Here is a 20,625-nt window from a genome sequence, read left to right as displayed (position 1 = left end):
ATTTTAGAGAGGCAGAGAGAGAGAGAGAAACATTGCTGTGAGAGAGAAGCATTGATTGGTTGCATCCTGTTGTGCCTTGACTGGCAATTGAACCTGCAACCTAGGTATGTGTCCTGACCAGGAATCGAACCTGAAACCTTTTGGCGTGTGAGATGACACTCCAACCAACCGAGCCACCTGGGTTGGGCTCCTTAATTCTTTCATGGTATCCGGTTTGTTATAATATTATAGGTTCAAATATATGAATAGGGCCCTTTTGGCAGATTATTATAACTGTGGAGGATAGTGTATGGTATCATTTATTTTTTTTATAGTTCTGATAGCATAATTAGTGTTTTGTAGTATATTTGTTAGATATAAGGAATCAATTATAGTTTGACAAGTAGCATGGTTAGTAATATGAAAAAAAAATAGTAATTTTGTTGTCATGATAAAATGACCTTTATTTTTTTGTCCTGACCAGTGTAGCTCAGTGGGTTGGGTGTCATCTGGCAAACTGAAAGCCGCAGGTGTGATTCCCAGTCGGGGCACATGCCTGGGCTGCAGGCCAGGTCCCTGGATGGGGACTTGTGAGAGGCAACCTGCTGATGTTTCTCTCCCTCCCTTTGTCCCTCCCTTCCCCTCTCTCTAAAAATAAATACATGATTTTTAAAAATGATGTTTATTTTTGAGTTCAATATTTTATAAAACTAGAGTTCTTTTTTCCTCAGTGATTATTTGTATTGATGTTTCAGTTCTTCAAATTTTTTATCTTCCTAACATTTTATTGTTAATATTAAATAATCTTGAGTCGATACTTTAAAAAAATGGGATCATCAACACCAGATTAGTTCTTTTAGCTAATTTGAGGACTTTTTAGTTTTTAGTTAGATGAATTTTATTTTAAGAGTTTATTTGGAGGACCTGAGGGATACGGTTTAAAAATTTTGGTTTTTAGAACAGAAAGAAATATGCTGTAACTTTCCCTTATTTTTTTGGTGGAGAGAAGGTTTTTTTTTCCCCCCAACAGGAAAATGCAATTCCACTAAGATTCTTGGGTCACAGATCAGAGGCTTGGATCAGCAAAAAGAAATGAACTTTTGGAAGAATTCTGGTCCAATATTGCGGGCCAGTCTAAACTACAATGTAGGCAGTGGCAGGCTGCCTCCTTTCTCCCTATAAGGAAAGGCAACACAGCAGTAATATTTACCAGAGAACGGAAGGAGGGCTGTGTTTGTGGGTGGGCTGGGGGCATAGCTCCCCAGTAAAATGTTACTTTGTCTGGTACTGTGAGCCCTTTCTCAGTTCTCTTGGAAAAACTTGAAGGGAAAAGCACAGGAGAGTGAGGTTGTGCTGAAAGAGAATCAGCTTTGTTTGCGAAATCTGTTCAGCGGTAGTCGGCTCCGATTTCTCCCCGTAATGAGGATGCACAGCTATGAAGAAGGGGGAAAACACATTTTTACCGTAGAGAGCACTTTATGATTATGTTTTGTTGCATATTACACTTTCTAATTGTGTTTTTCTTTGTTTGCAATCCCGGGACACACAGCGGTGGATGTAGGGGTAGGTAGATGTGGAACATACATACTCTGAGTAAAAGGAAGTGATTGGAAATTTTTTTTAAGAGGAATTTTTAAAATATTTTTATTTATTTATTCTTAGGGAAGGGAGGGAGAAAGAGAGAGAGAAACATCAATGTGCGGTTGCTGGGGGCCGTGGCCTCCAACCCAGGCATGTGCCCTGACTGGGAATTGAACCTGCGATGCTTTGGTTCGCAGCCCGTGCTCAATCCACTCAGCTACACCAGCCAGGGCGGAACTTTTTTTAAATGGTAAAATAAACAAAAGATCAATCCCAGAACAAGTGACACTTGGCTGCATGTTGTACTTTCTTATATAATTTTGATTGTCTTGATGTCCCAAGTTTCTCAACTAGATATCATGAACATTGTTTTGAATAAATGTAAACTTGTGATGTGTAATGATTAGTTGATAAATTTTATCCAACTATCCAGATTTTTGTAATGAAAAGGGTTACGCATAGTACTTAACAGACACTTTTCTGTCTTCCTCACTTGTCTCCAAGCCCTCTCTACATTAATTAAAAAATCCTTCCTGCTGCTTTCTCTTGCTGACCTCAAGTTGACGTGTACCTGCGCTGAAGGTCAAGACAGGCTGTGTGGTTCGAACCACTCTGGGAACCTCTGAAACTCAGGCAGGAGGGATGCTAACCCTTCCCCATCAAGCAGCACCTTCTTAAGAATTAATAGGAAAATCATTCCAGGGAGTCACAGAGAACATTTGAGATTTGCAGGACCACATGTGTGGGAAATAACATCTTGGTAGGGCATCCATAAGGTGGTTTTATGTGATGTGGTCAGCAAACACAAAGTGTTAGAAGTGAACAAATGTTCACACTGAACTATTTCCAGTATAAAGAAGAAATAAAAGGTATTCGCCTGTGTTCAGGAAAAATCAGTTGACCAGTGTTGCCTATTTTGCTCTTCATTTTAAATTTTTTCACAAAAGCATTTCTTTAACAAAGGTGTCCTTGTAAAAATGACATCTGCCGATTGTAATGAGTATTAAAAAAATTAGACCTGTACAAAGGTTAAAATATCGTGCCTATTGCCTCATCTTCGGTTGGGTCAGCATTAACGTCCTGGTGATGACAAGGCTACCAGGAGGCACCTTTTAACAATAAAAATCCCAGGGCTGCATCCCTAGCCCACGTGTGTGTTGCATCACATCTCCTGGGGTTGGTGACCAGGAACTTTCATCCCTCACTTCTTTCCTTTATGTTTTTGAATTGCTTAAGTTGTGCTTAAATATACCTGTGCTATAAAGGGAGGAGCAGAGTAAACACTGAACAAAATCCAAGACTTTTTTGAGGCCCCTTCTCCCCTGCTCTCTTCTCCGTGATCAGAGGTAACACTGTCAGCGGCACACCCTGGCCGGCACCTGTAGGCGTGTTCACACGTGTCCATGCTGATATACATAGTATATTTACAGTGTAAAAAAACAAATGGGCACATTGTTTGCATATGTAAACTGTCTTTTCGCTTAATGATATGCTGATGAGGTTGTTCCATATTGAAGAAGATACAAGGTATAAGAAACATTGTATATAGGTTAATGACGCTTCAATCCCCTTCAAAGCAGGCACCTTGGAACCTCACACAGTTCTTACAATTGCTATCAGCTGCCCCATCGTATTTTCCTGAAGCTCATCTAGGGTCTGTAATCTCTTCCTTTTCAAAGGTTATTTGAGTTTTGGGAAAGTCCAGAAGTTGCAGGGCACCAAATCTGGGCTGTAGGGGGGCTGAGTCACCCGAGTGATTTGATGTTTCACCAAAAAACTACACAAGACATGATGCATGAGTGGGTGCATTGTCATGGTGAAGCTGCTAATCACCGGTTGCCCTTAGCTGTGGCCTTCTGAATCATCTGAAGAGTTTCCACGGAGGAATGTTTGAGCTTAATGCAAAATCTGATGCAGATTCGTTGTTCTACTCAGTCATTTTGAATGCCACGGCCACGCAGTACATGTGCTCACTCAATGGCATCTACCAGCCCCACTGACTACTACAGTGAAGTCATCACTGTTTGCACGTGCACATTCCAGTCCACTCTCCTTGGCTGCCAGGTTACATTGATGTCGCGCTAACCGTTCTTGTTATATTAACAATGGTTGGACCTTTTTTGGACAGACCTCATATACCAATTGGGTCTGTATTGTTCTGTTATTTTAATTTTGTTATCTTACATTTATTTTCTAAGAAATAAATGAATTCTTATTGTAGAACATTTAGCTATACAAATACAGCAAAAGTCCCTCTTTAATTCCATGCCAGAGGTAACTTCTTTTACCACTATGATATACACTCGGTCCTTCCTGTTTTTAAAATATACACACACACATAACACCTATATAGGTACCTACCTCTTTATGTTGTATTCCATAGTATAGATTAACCATTGCTTTTGGTGAGCACCCACATTGTTTTCATTATCTGACAATTATAAACCAGTGAAATGTTCCTGCATATGAATCTTTGTGTAGCTGTTCACACGTTCTTTAGTGTCAGAAGGAAAACTGTTGGGTTGATGGGGATGTGCACTTTTAATTTCAATGAGAACTGCCAGACGTCTTCCAGAAATTCTGTACGACCTTGATCTCTCACCGTTGGTGGTTCACTGTACCTCTAACAATACTGGGTATTGTAAATCTTTTCAAAAAATTGTGTTCTCATGGATCTTACCATATTAATTAATTTTCTCCTTTTATTGCTTTGGATTTTTATTGCCTGTTTTTATTTTGGATTTTTGGCTTGCTTTCTTACTGATTTGCAGGAGGTCTTTTTAAAAAATAAATAGATCCTCTTCTGTTGTATATGTAGTAAATGTTTTCTCCTCTCTTGTCTGGTTTATAATGTAATTCATTACATAAAGTATTTATAAGTAGTCAAATTACTGTTCTTTATATCTTTTTGAATTTTGTGTGTTGCATAAGAAAAAGGCTTTACCAATTCAAGGTTTATACACATATTTCTGTAGTTAATTATTAGGGGAATTATTAAATTCTATGGTCCCAAAGACAGTTATAGAATTTTATTAACTTTTATTTTATTTTATTTTTAAAGTATATTTTATTGATTATGCTGTTACAGTTGTCCCAATTTTCCCCTTTATCCCCCCTCCACCCTGTACCCCCCAGTCCTCCAGCATTCTCCCCTCTTAGTTCATGTCCATGGGTTGTATGTATAAGTTCTTTGAATTCTCTGTTTCCTGTACCATTTTGACCTCTCCCTGTCTATTTTATGCCTACCAATTATGCTTCTTCTTCCCTGTACCTTCCCCCCCATTCCTCTCCTCCCCCTCCCCACTGAAAACCCTCCATGTGATCTCCATTTCTCTGATTCTGTTCCCATTGTAGTTGTTTGCTTAGTTTTTGTTTTCATTGTTTTTCTTTTATTTTTTTAGGTTCATTTGTTGATAGTTGTGAGTTTGTTGTCATTTTAGTGTTCATAGTTTTTGATCTTCTTCAGTTTCTTAGATAAGTCCCTTTAATATTTCATATAATAAGGGCTGGGTGATGATGAACTTTTACCTTACCTGGGAAGCACTTTATCTGCCCTTCCATTCTAAATGATATCTTTGCTGGATAGAGTAATCTTGCATATAGCGCCTTGCCTTTCATGACTTCAAATACTTCTTTCCACTCCCTTCTTGCCTGTAAGGTTTCTTTTGAGAAACCAGCTGTTAGTCTTATGATAGACTTTTAAATGACGGTAGTTTTATAAAAATTTGCTATTTGACCAAGAGCATTTCTACCCAGGGTAGTCCTTCTCAAAAAAATTTTTTTATGTATTTCCATATCCAGCAGTTTTTATTTAATACTGTATTATAAAATATCAATGTTGCATAAATTCTTCTTGGTATTTTGATAATGGTTATACTGAATTTTAAATTAACTTATGGGCAGTTCCACAGTATTGAGTCTTTTTGTCCAGAAATATGTTGTACCTTTGTATTAATTCAGATCTCATGTGACTGTTAGTCAGGTTCTGTGGTTGTCTGCTTAAAGGCCTTCCACATTTCCGTTGTGTGCTTTTTTCTTCTTGTTTATTCTATTACACTTGTTCCAGTGTTTCCCCCTTTGCCCTCCTCTGCCCAGCCCACCCCCCACTCCCACAGTCCATCCCCACACCATTGTCCATGTCCATGGGTCATTCATACATGGTCTTTGACTAGTCCCTGCCCCTTCTTTCCACCATTCCCTCCTTCCTTCCCCTTCCTCTGGCAGCTGTCAGTCTGTCCCATGTTTCCCTGTCTTTGGTTCTGTTTTGCTTGTTAGTTTATTCTGTTCATTAGATTCCTCTTATGAGTGAGATCATATGGTACTTGTCTTTCATTCTTGAATATTTTATTGGGTTTGTTGCTGTTGTGATTGGACTTTCTAATTATTGCTCATGTGTATGCAAGCTTTTGATTTTTTTATATGTTGATTTTTTTGTAGAACAGTACTAAAATCTGTTAGTTCTAATAGTGTGTCAGTTGATTCCCTTGATGTTCTAGAACATCTCTGCCCAATAGAAATACAAGGTGAGCCATAGATGCCAAACCACATATGTAACTTTAAATTCTCTAGACGTCATATTAAAAAAGTAAAAGAAACAGGTGAAATTTACTTTAACAATACAGTTTAATGCAATATATCCAAAATATTATAATTTTAACGTGTAATCAATACTAAAAAATTAGTGACAGGTTTTAACTTTTTTTTGGATTGTCTTTGGAACTCCGTGTGTATTTCATACTTACAACACAATGCCATCTGGACTACACATTCCCAGTCCCAGGACCACTCAGGGCGGCTAGCAGCTCCTGTATTGGACAGTGCACGGATTGTTTTTGGGGGGAGGGTTTTTTTTTTGGTCTTTTTTTTTTCTTTCCTTAATATCTCTTGCTTGGAGTACAGGTCATACAGCACTGATGTTGGTGATATTAATGGGAATTCTTCCAATGTTGGCCACTGTGGATTTCTGATTAGGTAGACTGTGGAAAACAAGTGGTTTCTTTGCCTTTTCTAGTTTGTAAGAATTCTTTTTCTTTAAATTAAGACTAGGTTTTAAGTTTAATTTAAAAAAATTGGCATCTCTTGAAAAGACTGTACTTTCTTTTTTCCATCTTTTTAAAGTGAAGAGAAATTTGTAATTTTTTAAAAAAGGTGAATCATCCTTGCATTTCAGCAACCAAACCTCGTTGGTCGTGGACATTTACACTTTTAACAAATTTCTACAAAATTTCATCTTTTGTTTGATTTAGGTTATCTTAAAGTCTCTGTTAGTTTTTCTATTCTCTTTTAATCGCAGTCTTTATCCAGTTTCTGGGGGAGGATTTTTCTGGGCGCGTGCAGTGAGGTGTCTAGGTGTCGGCCACGTGCGTGTACTTTGGAACTGCTGTGTAATAGGAGAATTGTCTGTATTTTGACGGTTGTTAGACTTAATTGTGAAAAATATTGGACTTGGTTTGTTTTTAAGGTTAGCCCTTTGGTCCATTTTTTATTCTTCTCGGATTATTTGCCAATTCGGGCTTTTGTCTTTTTGGCCAATTTTGATAATTTGTGTTTTCCTAGATATTTTATTATTTTTCCTTAGGTTTTCAGATATGAGTATAAAGTTGCACATGAAATTTTCTTATGACTATGATTTGCTATATAAAGGAAAATATGGAGAGTTACATTAGAAACTTGATGGTGGTTATCTCCGGGAAGTGGCAGTGGAGTTACAGAAACCGGGAATGATAGAGTCTTTAAAAACTTCATATCCTTGGGCAATAGGAGAATTTTCAAATACTGGATGTGTTTTACTTTCATAAAGAAGAAGTGTTATTTTGAACTTTAAATATGAAAACATAGAATATTGTACAGAAATATATTTATGTTACTAGTCCCGGGACATCTTAACTGTGTGTTTTCTTCTGCAGCTGGGCTCTGGACCGTCTTCACCCTGGGCGGGGTGGGCAGCAAAGCGGCCGCCGCCCCTGCACTTTCTTCCCCCCTGGCCAACCAGAGTCTCCTGCTCCTGCTGGTGCTGGCCAACCTGACCGATGCTGCGGACGCGCCAAACCCCTACAGACAGGCCATTATGTCCTTTAAGAATACACAAGGTTGGTGCCATTTATTTTTTTTTTCTGAATATTCTTTGTAATAGGAAAGAGGGTATTGTTTATCCCATATTGTTTATTTCAGTAGTTGTGGAGATGACTGTTCAGTGTATTTTCATGTTGATTGATGAGAACAACTTAGATTTTCCTGCCTATCTTCTAAGAAAGGTCAAATAAATCTTAGAGGAGGACTGTGCTTCCTTATATCTATTTAAATTTACATTTCTTTCAGAGATAACCAAGCTTAGCATCCATCTACCCTACCTGTTAGGGATAGGAATTAATCTGACAAAAAAAACACCTCTAAATGATAGGTTGCTCACAATTTTTCACTCAAAGTCTATTTCGAGTTTTATAGAACGAGAAATTAGGACAGAACTGAGCAAACTCTTTCTGCAAAGGGGCAGATGGCTTTGCGTGGCCATGAGGTCTCTGTCACTGCCTCCTGCCTCTGTCGTTGTAGCACAAGGCACAGACAGCACATCAGGGAGGGAGCACGGCTGCTTCCAGTACAAGTCTATCTCCAAAACAGGGGATGGGCTGCAGCTTGGCAAACCGTGAGGCAGGACAGAAGTAGACAGTTCTGTGTAGACACAGCACTCTCTTATCAAAAGGTCGTACTCTACACGCAGTATTAATGTGCTAGGCTAGATTGTCAGCAAGTGTCCCAACACTGACATAATTAAGTTGGTAAAAATTACAGCTACTGCGTGGGAATTTCTAAGGCTTCTGAGGCACTGTGCCTTGTTCCTGTTCAGAGCTGTTCTAGTGTATGTTTCTCACAGACAGTGGGCGAGGGTGCCAGTGGTGGTGGCTTCGCTGATTCTGGTATTCTTCTTCACGGGGAGTGGGAAGTCTCTAGTCATTTGACAGGTAGAAAGTGAAAGCTCATTTATCTAACAGTACTTTCTATTGCCATGCTGTGCTCTTACTGACAGTGTGGCTAAATGGTTAAGGAAGCGAGTTCTGGAGTCCAGCAGATCTGACTCCGTGCCACAGTCTGTCTGCCGCTGTGGGCTGGCGAGGCCTCTCACAGTTTGCTTAATCTCAGTGAGCCTCCGTGGCTTTGTTTGTCAAATGGAGATGATATCACTAATAGTATTTGTATATGTACCAAGCACCTAAGATTTTAAAATGATTAGCTCAGATTGTGTAACAAAGCAGAGTTCATTGTGTGTGCCTACCGCTGCTGCTCTGGGCAAATGTGACTGAGGTGGAACCTCCCTGAGATAGTCATCTTCTCCAAGACTGTGTGGTACATTGATTCCAAACATTGGCTTTAGAGTTGGACTGACCTGAGCTCATATCCCAGTTTTTATTCATTAATTTTTTTAAGTTTTTTGTTGTTCAGTTACAGTTGTCCCCATTTTCTCCCCATTGCTTTCCCCTGCCCTGCACACCCCCTGCCTCTCCCACCCAGTTCCTTATTTTTTAAACACCAGTCTATTTGTGAAGCAGGGATCGTGATCTCTACTGCTCACGGGTCTTTATGAGATTTAAGTGAGCATCTGTCATAGAGCCGACTCCCTGAATTATTGCTGTATTTAAAGAAGCAGTGTTATGTAGTGAAAACAATAGTGGCTGATCTTGGAAAAGGTGCATGATCTCCCTGAGCCTCTACTTCACCCTTTGTGAAACTGGTCAGCGGTGACATGGCCACGGATGGATTTAATGAGGGACAATACACGTAGTCCTTGGAACGCTGTTGAGGTAGTACAGAGACCTATTCTTAGCACATTTCAGTTATACAGCACAGTGTTGCCGACTCTGTCACCATGTTTTACATCAGCTCAGTTCTTTTTTAACTAAAATTATAAATATAAATTGGAATTTTGAATCTGAAATGTAGCAAGTTAGACAAAATTAATGGGAACTGAATTGTATAGCTGAATAGGACTTTCATTATTTACATAAGCACAGTCTAGAAAATAATGATGTAATATGAAGAATGTCCATGTTTTCTGTATTCCAGATAACAGCCCCTTCCCCTCGTCAATCCCGCATGCTTTCCAGATTAACTTTAACAGCTTGTACACAGCTCTCTGTGAGCAGCAGACCTCCGACCAAGCAACCCTCCTCCTGTACACTTTGCTCCATCAGAATAGTAATATTAGAACATACATGCTGGCTCGCACAGACATGGAAAATCTTGTAAGTATCATGCTAAACATTTCATGCTTTTTGTATTTTTAATATTTTGAACAGATTTGCTGTTCCCTAGAAGGGAGGTGTGTTTGCTTGGCTGCCTCAATGGTGGTGGCTGAGAAATGGATGGGAGATGTCACCAGACACAGAGGTCTGAGTGTGACCGTGCAGGAGACACAGCACGTAGACGTGGGAGGTGTCCTCATCACAGAGTGGGAGGGCACAGCAGCGCCAACAGCGTCCCTGTCTGTAGGTCTGTGACAGCCACCCACTGCAGGCAGCGAAAGCAATGTCCCCTCTGCCCTGTATTTTTTACAGGGTGATGGCAGGATTCACGAGATACTTGGTAGCCTCTTTTTTAGTGTTAAACATCATACACTGAGTAATAGGGAATGTTAAAATTCATTTGAAGAGGGTAAAATTCATTTTCCATGTCAAAGTGACAGGAAGGACAAACACAGCGAGAGAGCCTGTCTCCACACCGGCTGTTGTGGAGAACACTGGCTTCCACACCAGAACCGGGTATAACAGTGAACCGCGGATGTGAGTGCAAACTTGTGACAAGGAGGCCTGCGCACCGGTGGGTGGGCGTGAGCACAAAGACAAATCTTAACATGATGTATCCTAAGGGAAATGATAGCAATGAGCAGAACATGTGTGACATCACCTGTTCTGGAAAGTTCCATGGTAAGATGTTGGTTTGTATGAGGATGCAGAGGGCAGGTGTCTGTATATGATACACAACAGTGAAAAGTTCAAAGGCTTTGGTTTTGCTTGGGAAGGTCAGGTAGGGTTTCCTTATTTGTTTGGGGATTTTTGTTTTTCAATTTCTTGCCTAGATTACTTTGGTAATGTCTTACTGGTGTCTCTTTATCTGTCCTTTTGCCTTCTTTCTATAATAAATATTTGTCGAAGCTATGATTAGAAAATATGCTATGGACGGAAAGTTGACTGGGCTGATCTGATTTTGTCCTTGTTGCCGATTCTTTTATTTTGCAGTCTTTGCTATTAAGAAGGTCATGTTGGACACAGGACAGGGTTCCTGCGAATACTTGGCTGTGTGTAGGTCTCTGCTAGGCTGGAGGCAGGGCTGCCGCCGCTCAGAGTCAGGGGTTGACCCAGAGTCAGGGGTTGACCGTTAGCCGTGCAGCCCCGCACGGAGGGAGGTGCTTCCCTCTGCCGGGGCCTTCACTCTGCACACGGGAAGTACTTCCGGTCAGGGGCTGGCTGGTAACCGTGGAGTTAAAGCAAAGGGTGGGCAGTGAAGGTGTAACAGTTTAAGACCTTGGTCTCGTAACGAAGTAATGGAAGTAGTAAATTACAATTTGTATTCCCTAGGTTTTACCAATTCTTGAGATCCTGTATCATGTTGAAGAAAGAAACTCACACCACGTGTATATGGCCCTTATAATATTGTTGATCCTTACAGAAGATGACGGCTTCAATAGATCCATTCACGAAGTGGTGAGTTCCCGTTACTTTGATTGGAGTTACACAGTGGACGTGTCCCTCCATGAAAGATTTACTGTGGCCTTAGCATTTCTTCGTGCTTTTCCTGCTAGCTGTTTCTGCCAGCACCTGACTTAGAAATGGTTTGTGAACCGTTTATGAAGTGGTGGGGTTTTTTCCTGAATGACTATTAAGCACTACTAAAAACACTCTTAAAATGGTTTCTCTAGTAATTGACGCAAATGTGTTTGCTGCCACTGGGTTCATTTTTCTCCATTTCATTTCCACTTTTTAGTTGAGGCAGAAATTGTCCAACAGGTTTGCTTCCTGTGTACAGAATAAGTGAAAGAATAGGGGACAGAGGGAAGAAAGCTAAAAAATCAATTGTTTTATATTTTAAAAGACAGCGTAATATAATTTTACTCTTTAAATTTTAGTCCTGCTGGTGAGTTCCACTCTTAAACTGATTTTTATCTTCCTTTTTGGTATTTGTGCCAGAGTATATATGGACATAGTGTTAAAACTTATAGAGAAGTAGTCGGGTTTTTTAAATTTTATTTTTCAATTATTATTGACGTGTAATATTATATCATTTTCCGGTGTGCAACATAGTGATTAGACACTTAAAAACATTACAAAGCGACCGCCACAATAAGACTGGAGCCCCCAGCACCACACACAGTTATTACGGCATTATCGACTGTGTTTCCTATGCTGTGCTGCATGTCCCGTGCCTATTTTCATAACTGGCCGTTTGCATGGACGTACTAGGTGTTAGTGAAAAGTTGCCCACCCCCTGTCTCTCCTATTCCTAATTCCAGCTTTCGGCTCTGTTCATATTAATAAATGCTTACACTGTGTTTCTGGATCTTTAAGATTTAGACATTGACTATTCCTAAGGTGGGAGATGTTATTGGCGCTTTTTCCTGCGTAGAGACGTGTTCTCTCTGGATACTCAGCACACACCCTGCCCCGCTCCCCCCACCGCCGCCCCCCAGCTCATAGACTCTCTCTTCCTTCCTCCAACCCCAATACTTTGGCCAAACTGAGAATCCCCTATAACTCTGTTACAGCATTTTGGGTATTTTCTCAGTCCTCCTTTCTTCTTTGACTCCTCTCTTAGTCCCCACTGAAGGCTTTCCTCAAACGCCTGGTGATCTTTGCTTACCTGTTCTTATTTAGGAGTAAGGCACTAAAGTTGATTGGAAGTTCTGTGTGTGGGCAGAACTTATTCACTGTAACTTGCTCTATGTAGTCAATTTCTCTGGGCACCCTACTCTCCCTAGCCTCTCCTTTTGGGCTGGTCAGTTTCTCAGAGGGGACTCTTCCAGTCTCCTCGATGTGGAGGTAATGAGAGATGGGGCGAGGGGTTTCACTGTTCATTGGGTGCGAACATTTTCTTCCAGTCTTCAGTGGGGCTTTCCTGTCATCTTACCTTTCTCTGATGTTCCATTCAGCCTTTTCTTTGCCTCTGATATAGCTGACTATCATTTCAACTAAGATTTAAGGAATCTTGACACTATAGAAAGAGGATAAAATATACAGATTTCTTGATTCTTGTATTTAAAGTTCCACCGAAGAGAAAATATTTGCACTGGTTTACTCAATTTTTAATGTAGCATTTACTTCCCCTTTGATAAAGAATAAAAAACCAGTATGATTTTAAAAAACATTTAAAAATTGAAGTGTAAAATAGAAAGTGTGCAAATTTCAAAGGTGTGACACAGGAGTTTTTGCATACATATGCGTGTACTTGTGTTACTCCACCCAGATCGAGTCATTGAGCATTCCTTGCACACGGAAGACTCGCCGTGCCCTTCGCTGGTCCGGACCCTTGCCAGCCGGTTCCCTGCTGCTCGGGCTTCGCTCCGCCAGATTAGCGTTCTCTCCTGATTTACAGTGTCTTCCCTTGCACTGGCTTCGTGACTCAGCACGGTGTTTCTGGAATATGCCTGTGGTGTTAAGTCATTCGTTTGTTCTTTGTTACCATGTGCTACTCCATTGAACGAATCTACCACAGTGTATTTATCCATTCTCTTGTTGGTAGATTTTGGCTTTTTTTCCAGTTTGGGGCTGTTTTTGATAAAGCTGCTGCACACTTTTGAACATGTATTTCAGTGGGTATATGCCCTCATTCTCTTGAGTATATTCCTAGGAGTAGGGTTGCTCGGTCACAAGATAGGTGTGTGTTTAGCTTTAAGAGACACTAGTTAAACTGAAGCTGTGAATACCCCAGCCCTCAGCAGTTTCACTCCAGGTTTATCGAGGAAGACCTTGTGCCTTTGCACAGAGAGGGTGTGCTCATGACTCGTTACGCACAGCGCTGCTCACAACACTGAGAATGTGTACGGCGTGCAGAGTGGGACGGGACAGGGAGGCTGCCGACTGCATCCAGAGAGGAAGAAGGGATGAGTGGGGCGGACAGCACCCTGGGGCTCCACCGGGTCTGTGGGGTTTTATCTGCAGGGACAGCAGCAAAAAAACAAAACAAGAAGCAGCCACACAGAAAACTTTTACTAGTCACGAATAAATGGGAATGCTTAAAATTTTACATTTTCTACTTTTCAAGCAATAGACAACTACCATTTAGAGGGCTTTTGCCACATGGCAGCCTCCGAGTTAAGACTGCAGAACAGGTCGGGGGTGGGTCATTTGTGGTGGGGGTGCCAGGTGACCTGAGTTGACCCGAGTAGAAATTGACTGTGGAGGCACGGCGTGCACTTGCGCGGAGCTGAACGCACCGCTCCTTTGTCGTGCTTGCCTGTTTCTGTGTCCCCGTTTCCTTCCTGGGATCATTGGGAACTTGGGGGGTTGGCAGAATTACTAGACAATATCTATTTTTATTGATCTTTATTGAAGGCCTAAGGTACAACTCTAGTATTTAGAGTTAATTATATTTTTATGGATTATAATTGTGGTTTTTGGGGGAGGTTTGTTTGTGTTGTTTGGTAGTCCATAGTTTCCTTCGCCTGAATTCTCTGGCCGTTAGTTTTTGTTGTTGCTACGGTGGCAAGGGAGGGACAGCCAAGCACTTTTCCCCCCAGAATTGGTGCGTGGGTGGTTCGTGCTAAGTCTTTGCATGCTTCAGGCTTTATTTTACCGTATACTCGAGTGGTAGTTTCTCCAGGGGTAGAATTCTGGAGTTGTGATCTATTCCTTTAAAACTGATGGGCGTTGTTCTCTTGTCCTTCAGGTGCACGGTGTTCAGGATGAGACGCTGCTTAATGTCAAACTGCTTCTCTCTCTTTTGGCGAAAACATGTTTCTTCTTTCTGAAAGCCAATAGGATTTTTTCATATGCTGTGAATTCAGAAATTTTACCACAATATACTTTGGTTTTTTCTTCAATATTTTTGCTAAGAATATTGAAAGTTTTTCTTTCCCTCAAAGAGATTTTCTCCTGTTACTATTTTTTCCTTTTAGTCTGTCCCTTTTGTTAAGTAGATATTAGATATCTACTTTTCTCTTACACTTTGTCGTTTTGCTTTTATTGCTATTATCTAAGAGAAATTCTAAATTTAATCTATCAAATCACAAATTCAGTTTTCCGTAATGCCCATCCTGCTGATTTTCTCTCTCTCTATCATAGTTTTAATTTCTCTCAGCTTTTCTTAATTTTGTGATTCTCCGTACTCCTAGTAGCTTGTGCTGATTTTATGGATCAAGTATTCTGTCCAATTTCATCCAATATACTAATTAGAATTAAAATTTTTCCAGATTCCTAAATTATTTGTTTGATTAGGGAATCTGTTCCATGTGTTCAGTTTCACATTATTTACTTGGTAAACTTTTTATCATGAACACATTAAATGTTAACATGATTAAAAAACAATACTATCATGAGTTACCATGGACTCATCATAAACACTCTTCTGCTTTTGTTTTATCTTCCTACCCTGCCCTCACTGCCTTTTATATTTTGGATAAAATCTCCTTGAAAAATGTTATAAATTACATATATACAGGTTAACTTAATTTGTAAATATTTCACTATTTCACTTCAATAAGTATGAACTTAAATACATAACCATTATACCATTATCATATCCAACAAAATAATTTTTTATACTTACTAATACTTAATTCATTTTCTCCAATTATCTTTAAGGTCATTTTGAGTTGGTTGGTTCAAATCTGTTGCCAAAGTCCATTTACTGTATTTAGTTCCAAAGACCCTTTTTCATCTACGATCGTCTCTCCCTTTCCCACCTTTTATAGACCATTCACTTGTTGTAGAAACTGGGTTATTTGTTTAGTAGAGTTTTCTCCACTTGGCTTATCATATCATCATGTTATTTAACGTGTACTTCAACCCTCAGTATTTCATATACATCAGTAATTAGAACAGAGGCTTGATCTGATGTAGCACAGCTCTCTCTTAGATTACTGAATTTTTCTACCTCCCTTGAGGCTTTTTGTTGTCCCTCCACAGTTATCACTGAAAGGGTGGACTCACTTCTTTTGAATGGTGGGGGGACCTCCCTCACAGGGGAGAGTCAGTGAGTGAGTGATGGGGGTCTGCTGTGCTCTGCAAAGGGCATGTGCTCTCACTGGAGAAGGTGGGAGTCAGCCCCGGAGCCTTTCTTTGTCAGGTGTGGATGGGGAAGTACATGGCACATTGACTCCCCGAGTCAAGGAGAAAGGGGGTAGCGGTGTCTTAAACAGAAGGAAACATCAGGGAATTCCAGTGCTCAGCTGAGCCTGTCGGTTTTGCTGCATTTTGCGTCCCAGAACTGGCCGCTGCGCTGCCCACTTCTTTGTCTCTCTCTCTCCAACCACCCCCCCCCCCCCCCCCGCCGTGTCTCTCTCTGATACCCCTGTCGCAGGTCTCCAGTGGGGCTGTGCCAGCTCAAGTTAGAAGACAGTTCTGCTTCCTGAGGCCTGGGGGGAGCTGCCTGCTCTGAGTAGTCAGAAAGGAACACAGGCACGTCTTGAAGATTGTGGCCATTTGCATTCTTGACCTTTTCCTGAATGCAGCGTGGACGCTTTTTGTGGTTGTGGGGACAGCTCTGCTTTTCAAGAAGCTCCTTGGTTTTCTTGTATTTGCTTCCAAACTGCTGATTGTCCTGTCACTCTTGTCCTGTGCGCCACACCTCCCTTCTGTCTGCTAGAAGGGAGACTGTCCTCCTCTGTTCAGACCTGGGTTTCTTCTTTTATATTTAAGAAGGAAGGAGCAGTCAGCACATCCACACAGTTCGGCTGTCTTGAACTGAGAGTCTCATGATGCACTTTTACATGCTGTTTACCTCATAGTGCGGCCCCTGTGACGTCAGAGACGCGGACAACCCTTTTTCCCCAGTCAGTCACATTTACTTATCTTCCCCGTTACAGATATTAAAAAATATTACTTGGTATTCAGAGCGGGTGTTAACAGAAATTTCACTGGGGAGTCTCCTGATACTGGTCGTAATAAGAACCATTCAGTACAACATGACAAGGACAAGGGTAAGTATTCCATCGCTACTTTTTTATCTTTATGCATACAGAATGATTAAGACTGTAGTTTCAAGCAGTCTCAATATTTAGAGTGCCAGCATTCTCATGAAATACGGTAGAAAAGTACAGACCAGCGTACAGTCACTGTGCTACATGATCCTAAGGTACTACATATAGTGCCTGTTTCTTTATATTTCATAGATTGTACGATTAGAGAAATTTTCATGAAATTGGAAACAGGCCATGGAGCGCATTTAGGTGAAAGATGCTGTCTTCTGTGCTGGACCAATAAAGCGGATTTGCCTTTTAAAAGCAACAGCAGCTTTGGAAGATAAGAGCACAAGAAAAAATGAATTCAGTTGGGAAAGAGTACTTTAAAGAGTAAAAGAAAAATTTCAACTGGATTGTATTTGCAGTACCTGGGAGCAAATTTCAGTTCCAGTCGATAGAGAAGCCATATGCAGAGTTCATAACTCAGCGCAGTGGTCAAGTTTACTGCCTGTTTTCAGTCCTTTCCTTCTGCGGGGCTAACACAGGTTCACGTCCACAGTCTTTTATTCGAAACTCTAGGAACCAGATGTGTTTTTGAATGGAGACTGTTTTGATTTTAGAAAGGTAATTATAGTGCATATGCTTACACTGTACATAACCATTAGGTTGTGGAGCAGCACACTGTAATTAAACATTAATATTTCTGCAGCGAAATACTTCAGTATTCACCAGGGCAGGGATAATGAAGGCCGTAAATAGCATCCTGCTCTCTTGTGCCAGATGTTGCTTCCAAACGGGTGGTGAAAAATCTTTGAACTTTCAGGGCTTTATCGACTTTGGGAATCAGAGAAAAGGGACCTGAGCTTTCCAAAATCAATGACAATCGAGTTTACATTTGCTTCTAATGAACCGTGTTTAAAATATAGAGGAGACTCGATGAATGCTTTCAACCCGCTGTTCTCTGGCAGGACAAGTACCTCCACACGAACTGCTTGGCCGCCCTGGCGAACATGTCGGCGCAGTTCCGCGCTCTGCACCAGTACGCGGCCCAGAGGATCATCAGGTAAATGCGAGCTTGGAACGAGACCCTGCCCTTGCCTCCCGACCGACCCATTGGAACAGATATCACGATGGTCCCTTTTAAAGGTTATCTGCAAGGAGTGTCAAGTTTTCCTACTTAATTTATATCCCCTTGTTTGGTTGAAAAGACCTTGTTCTCCTTTGTTTCCTAGCTGAACTTTTCAATCAAAATTAATTGTATTTTCTTTCAGTATTTTTATAGATCTGGTTTTAAGCTTTGCATATTAGAATCTTACAGAGGAACAGGTATATTTCTTAGTAATACAACCTAAGTTTTAATTAACATTTGTTGAACATTTTATAGAACATTATACTACCCTTCTGAGGAGTTACCTGTGTTTGTTTTTGGAGAATTCTTTCTATAGCATATTAGTTATACTATATTAGTTTTTATATTATGTTAGTTTCTTTTTATACCATATTAGTTTTCTATTGCTGCCACAAGTTAGTGACTTAAAAGAACACACGTATTATGTAGTTCTGTAGGTTAGAGGTTCAACAGGGGTCTCACCGGGCTGACATCAAGGCATCAGCAGGCTGCCACCCTTTCTGGACGCTCTGGAGAGACTCTGTGTCCTTGCCCTTTCCAGCTGCTAGAAGCTGGCTGCATTTCTGGGCGCACGGCCCCTCCCTCCCTTTCCCAAGCCAGCGGCAGTGGGTTGTCGCATCCTCCTCACACCTCCTCTTCTCGTTCCTTCTTCCACTGTGAGGGTCCTTGTGGTTGATTGCCTTGGCCCCACGCAGATAATCCACGCCAACCTGCCCATCTCAAGGTCCTTAGCGGAATCATGACCGCAAAGCCCCTCTGCCCTGTCAGGCAACACAGTCACAGGTTCGGGGCATTAGGATGTAGATATATTGGGGAAAGCCCTTTTTCTGCCTGCCACAATATCACCAGAAATTCCTCTGTCTCCCCTCCCCCTTGGCCAAAGACATGCTCTTTACGGGTAGGAAAGCCGATTAACAAATGATGAATGAATATCTTCTGCAGAGATGTGTAACATGTGTGGGTACTTTTTGATCTTCAGGTAGGACACTGAGTATGGTACTAGTGGCTGTCAAGTGGGACATTGGTTAGATGTCCGTGAAGTCGGATTGTTTCCTTCATTTTTGCTTTTCGGGCAGTGCAGTTTTGATGACTAGTTTTTATGTTCCAGTCATTGGTGGTGTTCACAACTCACATTACTTTAAAGTCTGATCTTACCCTTTGTCTCCTGGTTAGAGACATTTATTGACCCAGGCTCATTCTTAGCAATCACTCAGAATTAACGTATGGTCTTTGTCTGTTTATTTGTACTCAGAAGATAGCAGAGGATATTTTTTTGCCAAATTAAACTAAAAGAATCCAACATAATGTATGAAGACATTATAATACTTTATAATGCATTACACCATTATAATATATTAATAATAACTAACATACAGTCTAGGCCTGGGGTTTGAACTTAGGAGGCGGTTCACTTGAGTGACTTCAGACTAATGGTAGCTTCCTAAGTTAGAGTAAATGTAGTGTCTCCTCACACCGCAGATTCCTCCATGTGTTTCTACAACTCAGCCTTTGTCACCGTGCTTTATCTCTGCATGACAGGTTTAATGATACCTGTGCTGCTTTCTGGTCTGTTTTTCTTTGTGTATATGGTGGAGTTTTATAATGGTTTTGTGAAGATTTCATTATAAATTAATTTTCAACTGATTTGTGAACATTTGGCCTGTTCAGTATGAAAATTCCAGATGAACTGGTTCAGAACTTAAGTTCTTATAAAATGTATCAAGCAAGATTAAATAAAAATTGTCTAGGTATAAGAGTTGGAAAAAATGCAAATAAAGCACTGTGCGCTGTTTTCTGTATGTGATGATGAAAGTAGAAAACCAATCATACTTGAAGAAATATAAAACATAATTTAGATTCTGATTTGGTAATATTTTGATCACATCGTCAATAAGGAGTAGTGCTTTACTTGATTTTAATGGGGCTTTATTTAATATTATTTAATAAGGAACTATTAAACAGGGAGTATCAAAATTAGTTATAACAATGTCCACCCTCAAGTAGTTTGTACTGCATTAATAGAGATGTAACAAGGCCAAACATATATAATATACAGCAGAATGTCATAAATATTAGAATGACCTCCTACGGTGAGGGCGAGTGGTTGGTTCAGAGAATAGCAAGCTCCCATCTAATTGAGAAAGTAGGCGAGGTAGACAGAGAGAGAGGGCTGGAGGGACTAGCCTGAGAGAGGGAGGCATCCACCACAACAACCCGAAGCAGACAGGAGGGGGCGTGGTGAGGGAGCCTGGTTTCAGTTAGCGGAGAACCTGACCCCTCCCGTCAGCGGGTTGTGGGTCTGTGCAGGATCACAGGAGGGAAACCCTGACGAGCCCCTGGGCCTTCTCGTGGAGGGCCTTCACTGTCAGAGCCGCGGTTTAGGACAGTACAGCAACAGAGGGAACAGGTCTACTTTTCATGAACAGCAACAACAACAGAAGAAAATGTGAATGAATGAATTGTAAATGGACTTTAAAAGAAGTAATTTAATGGAAACCTGTAGAGCCATCGGTTTCAGCAGAGATGACGTGAGCATGCTCTGTTTGTCACGCTGAGGGGTGTGCAGTTCTGACATGTCCCCGGGTGCCGCCGGTGCCTCTGGGCTGGGGGCCGCAGTTGAGTAGCCAGTGTGGACCAGAGCGTCCCCATCATCCAGGGGGGTGACTTCTCGTTATACGTGCAGAGGGTCAGCCCAGCTTCACAAAACCTGCCGCATCTGAGTCTTCATCATAACAAGATCCCCAAATGATCTGTGCACACATCGAGGGTTGGGAAGCACTTTGAATTCAGGCCTGGAAATCAAGATTTATTCCCTTAGAAAACATTTGTC

General features: G+C 41.1%; 1 protein-coding gene across 1 annotated transcript in view; it reads left to right on the top strand.

Moving 5' to 3' along the window:
• Positions 1-20,625, top strand: part of DYM (dymeclin) — a 267,961-nt gene that overhangs the window by 105,378 nt on the left and 141,958 nt on the right. Inside the window, exons 9-13 of the mRNA XM_045850041.1 lie at positions 7,467-7,649; positions 9,619-9,797; positions 11,130-11,255; positions 16,571-16,684; positions 17,635-17,729. Coding sequence (XP_045705997.1) covers positions 7,467-7,649; positions 9,619-9,797; positions 11,130-11,255; positions 16,571-16,684; positions 17,635-17,729 — 697 coding nt within the window. The remainder of the gene's footprint in view (positions 1-7,466; positions 7,650-9,618; positions 9,798-11,129; positions 11,256-16,570; positions 16,685-17,634; positions 17,730-20,625) is intronic.

This window comes from Phyllostomus hastatus, unplaced genomic scaffold, assembly GCF_019186645.2.
Source record: "Phyllostomus hastatus isolate PE091 unplaced genomic scaffold, TTU_PhHast_1.1 phas_contig_80, whole genome shotgun sequence".
In the NCBI taxonomy this organism is placed as follows: Eukaryota; Metazoa; Chordata; class Mammalia; order Chiroptera; family Phyllostomidae; genus Phyllostomus; species Phyllostomus hastatus.
This window is presented reverse-complemented; position numbering and strand designations above follow the sequence as displayed.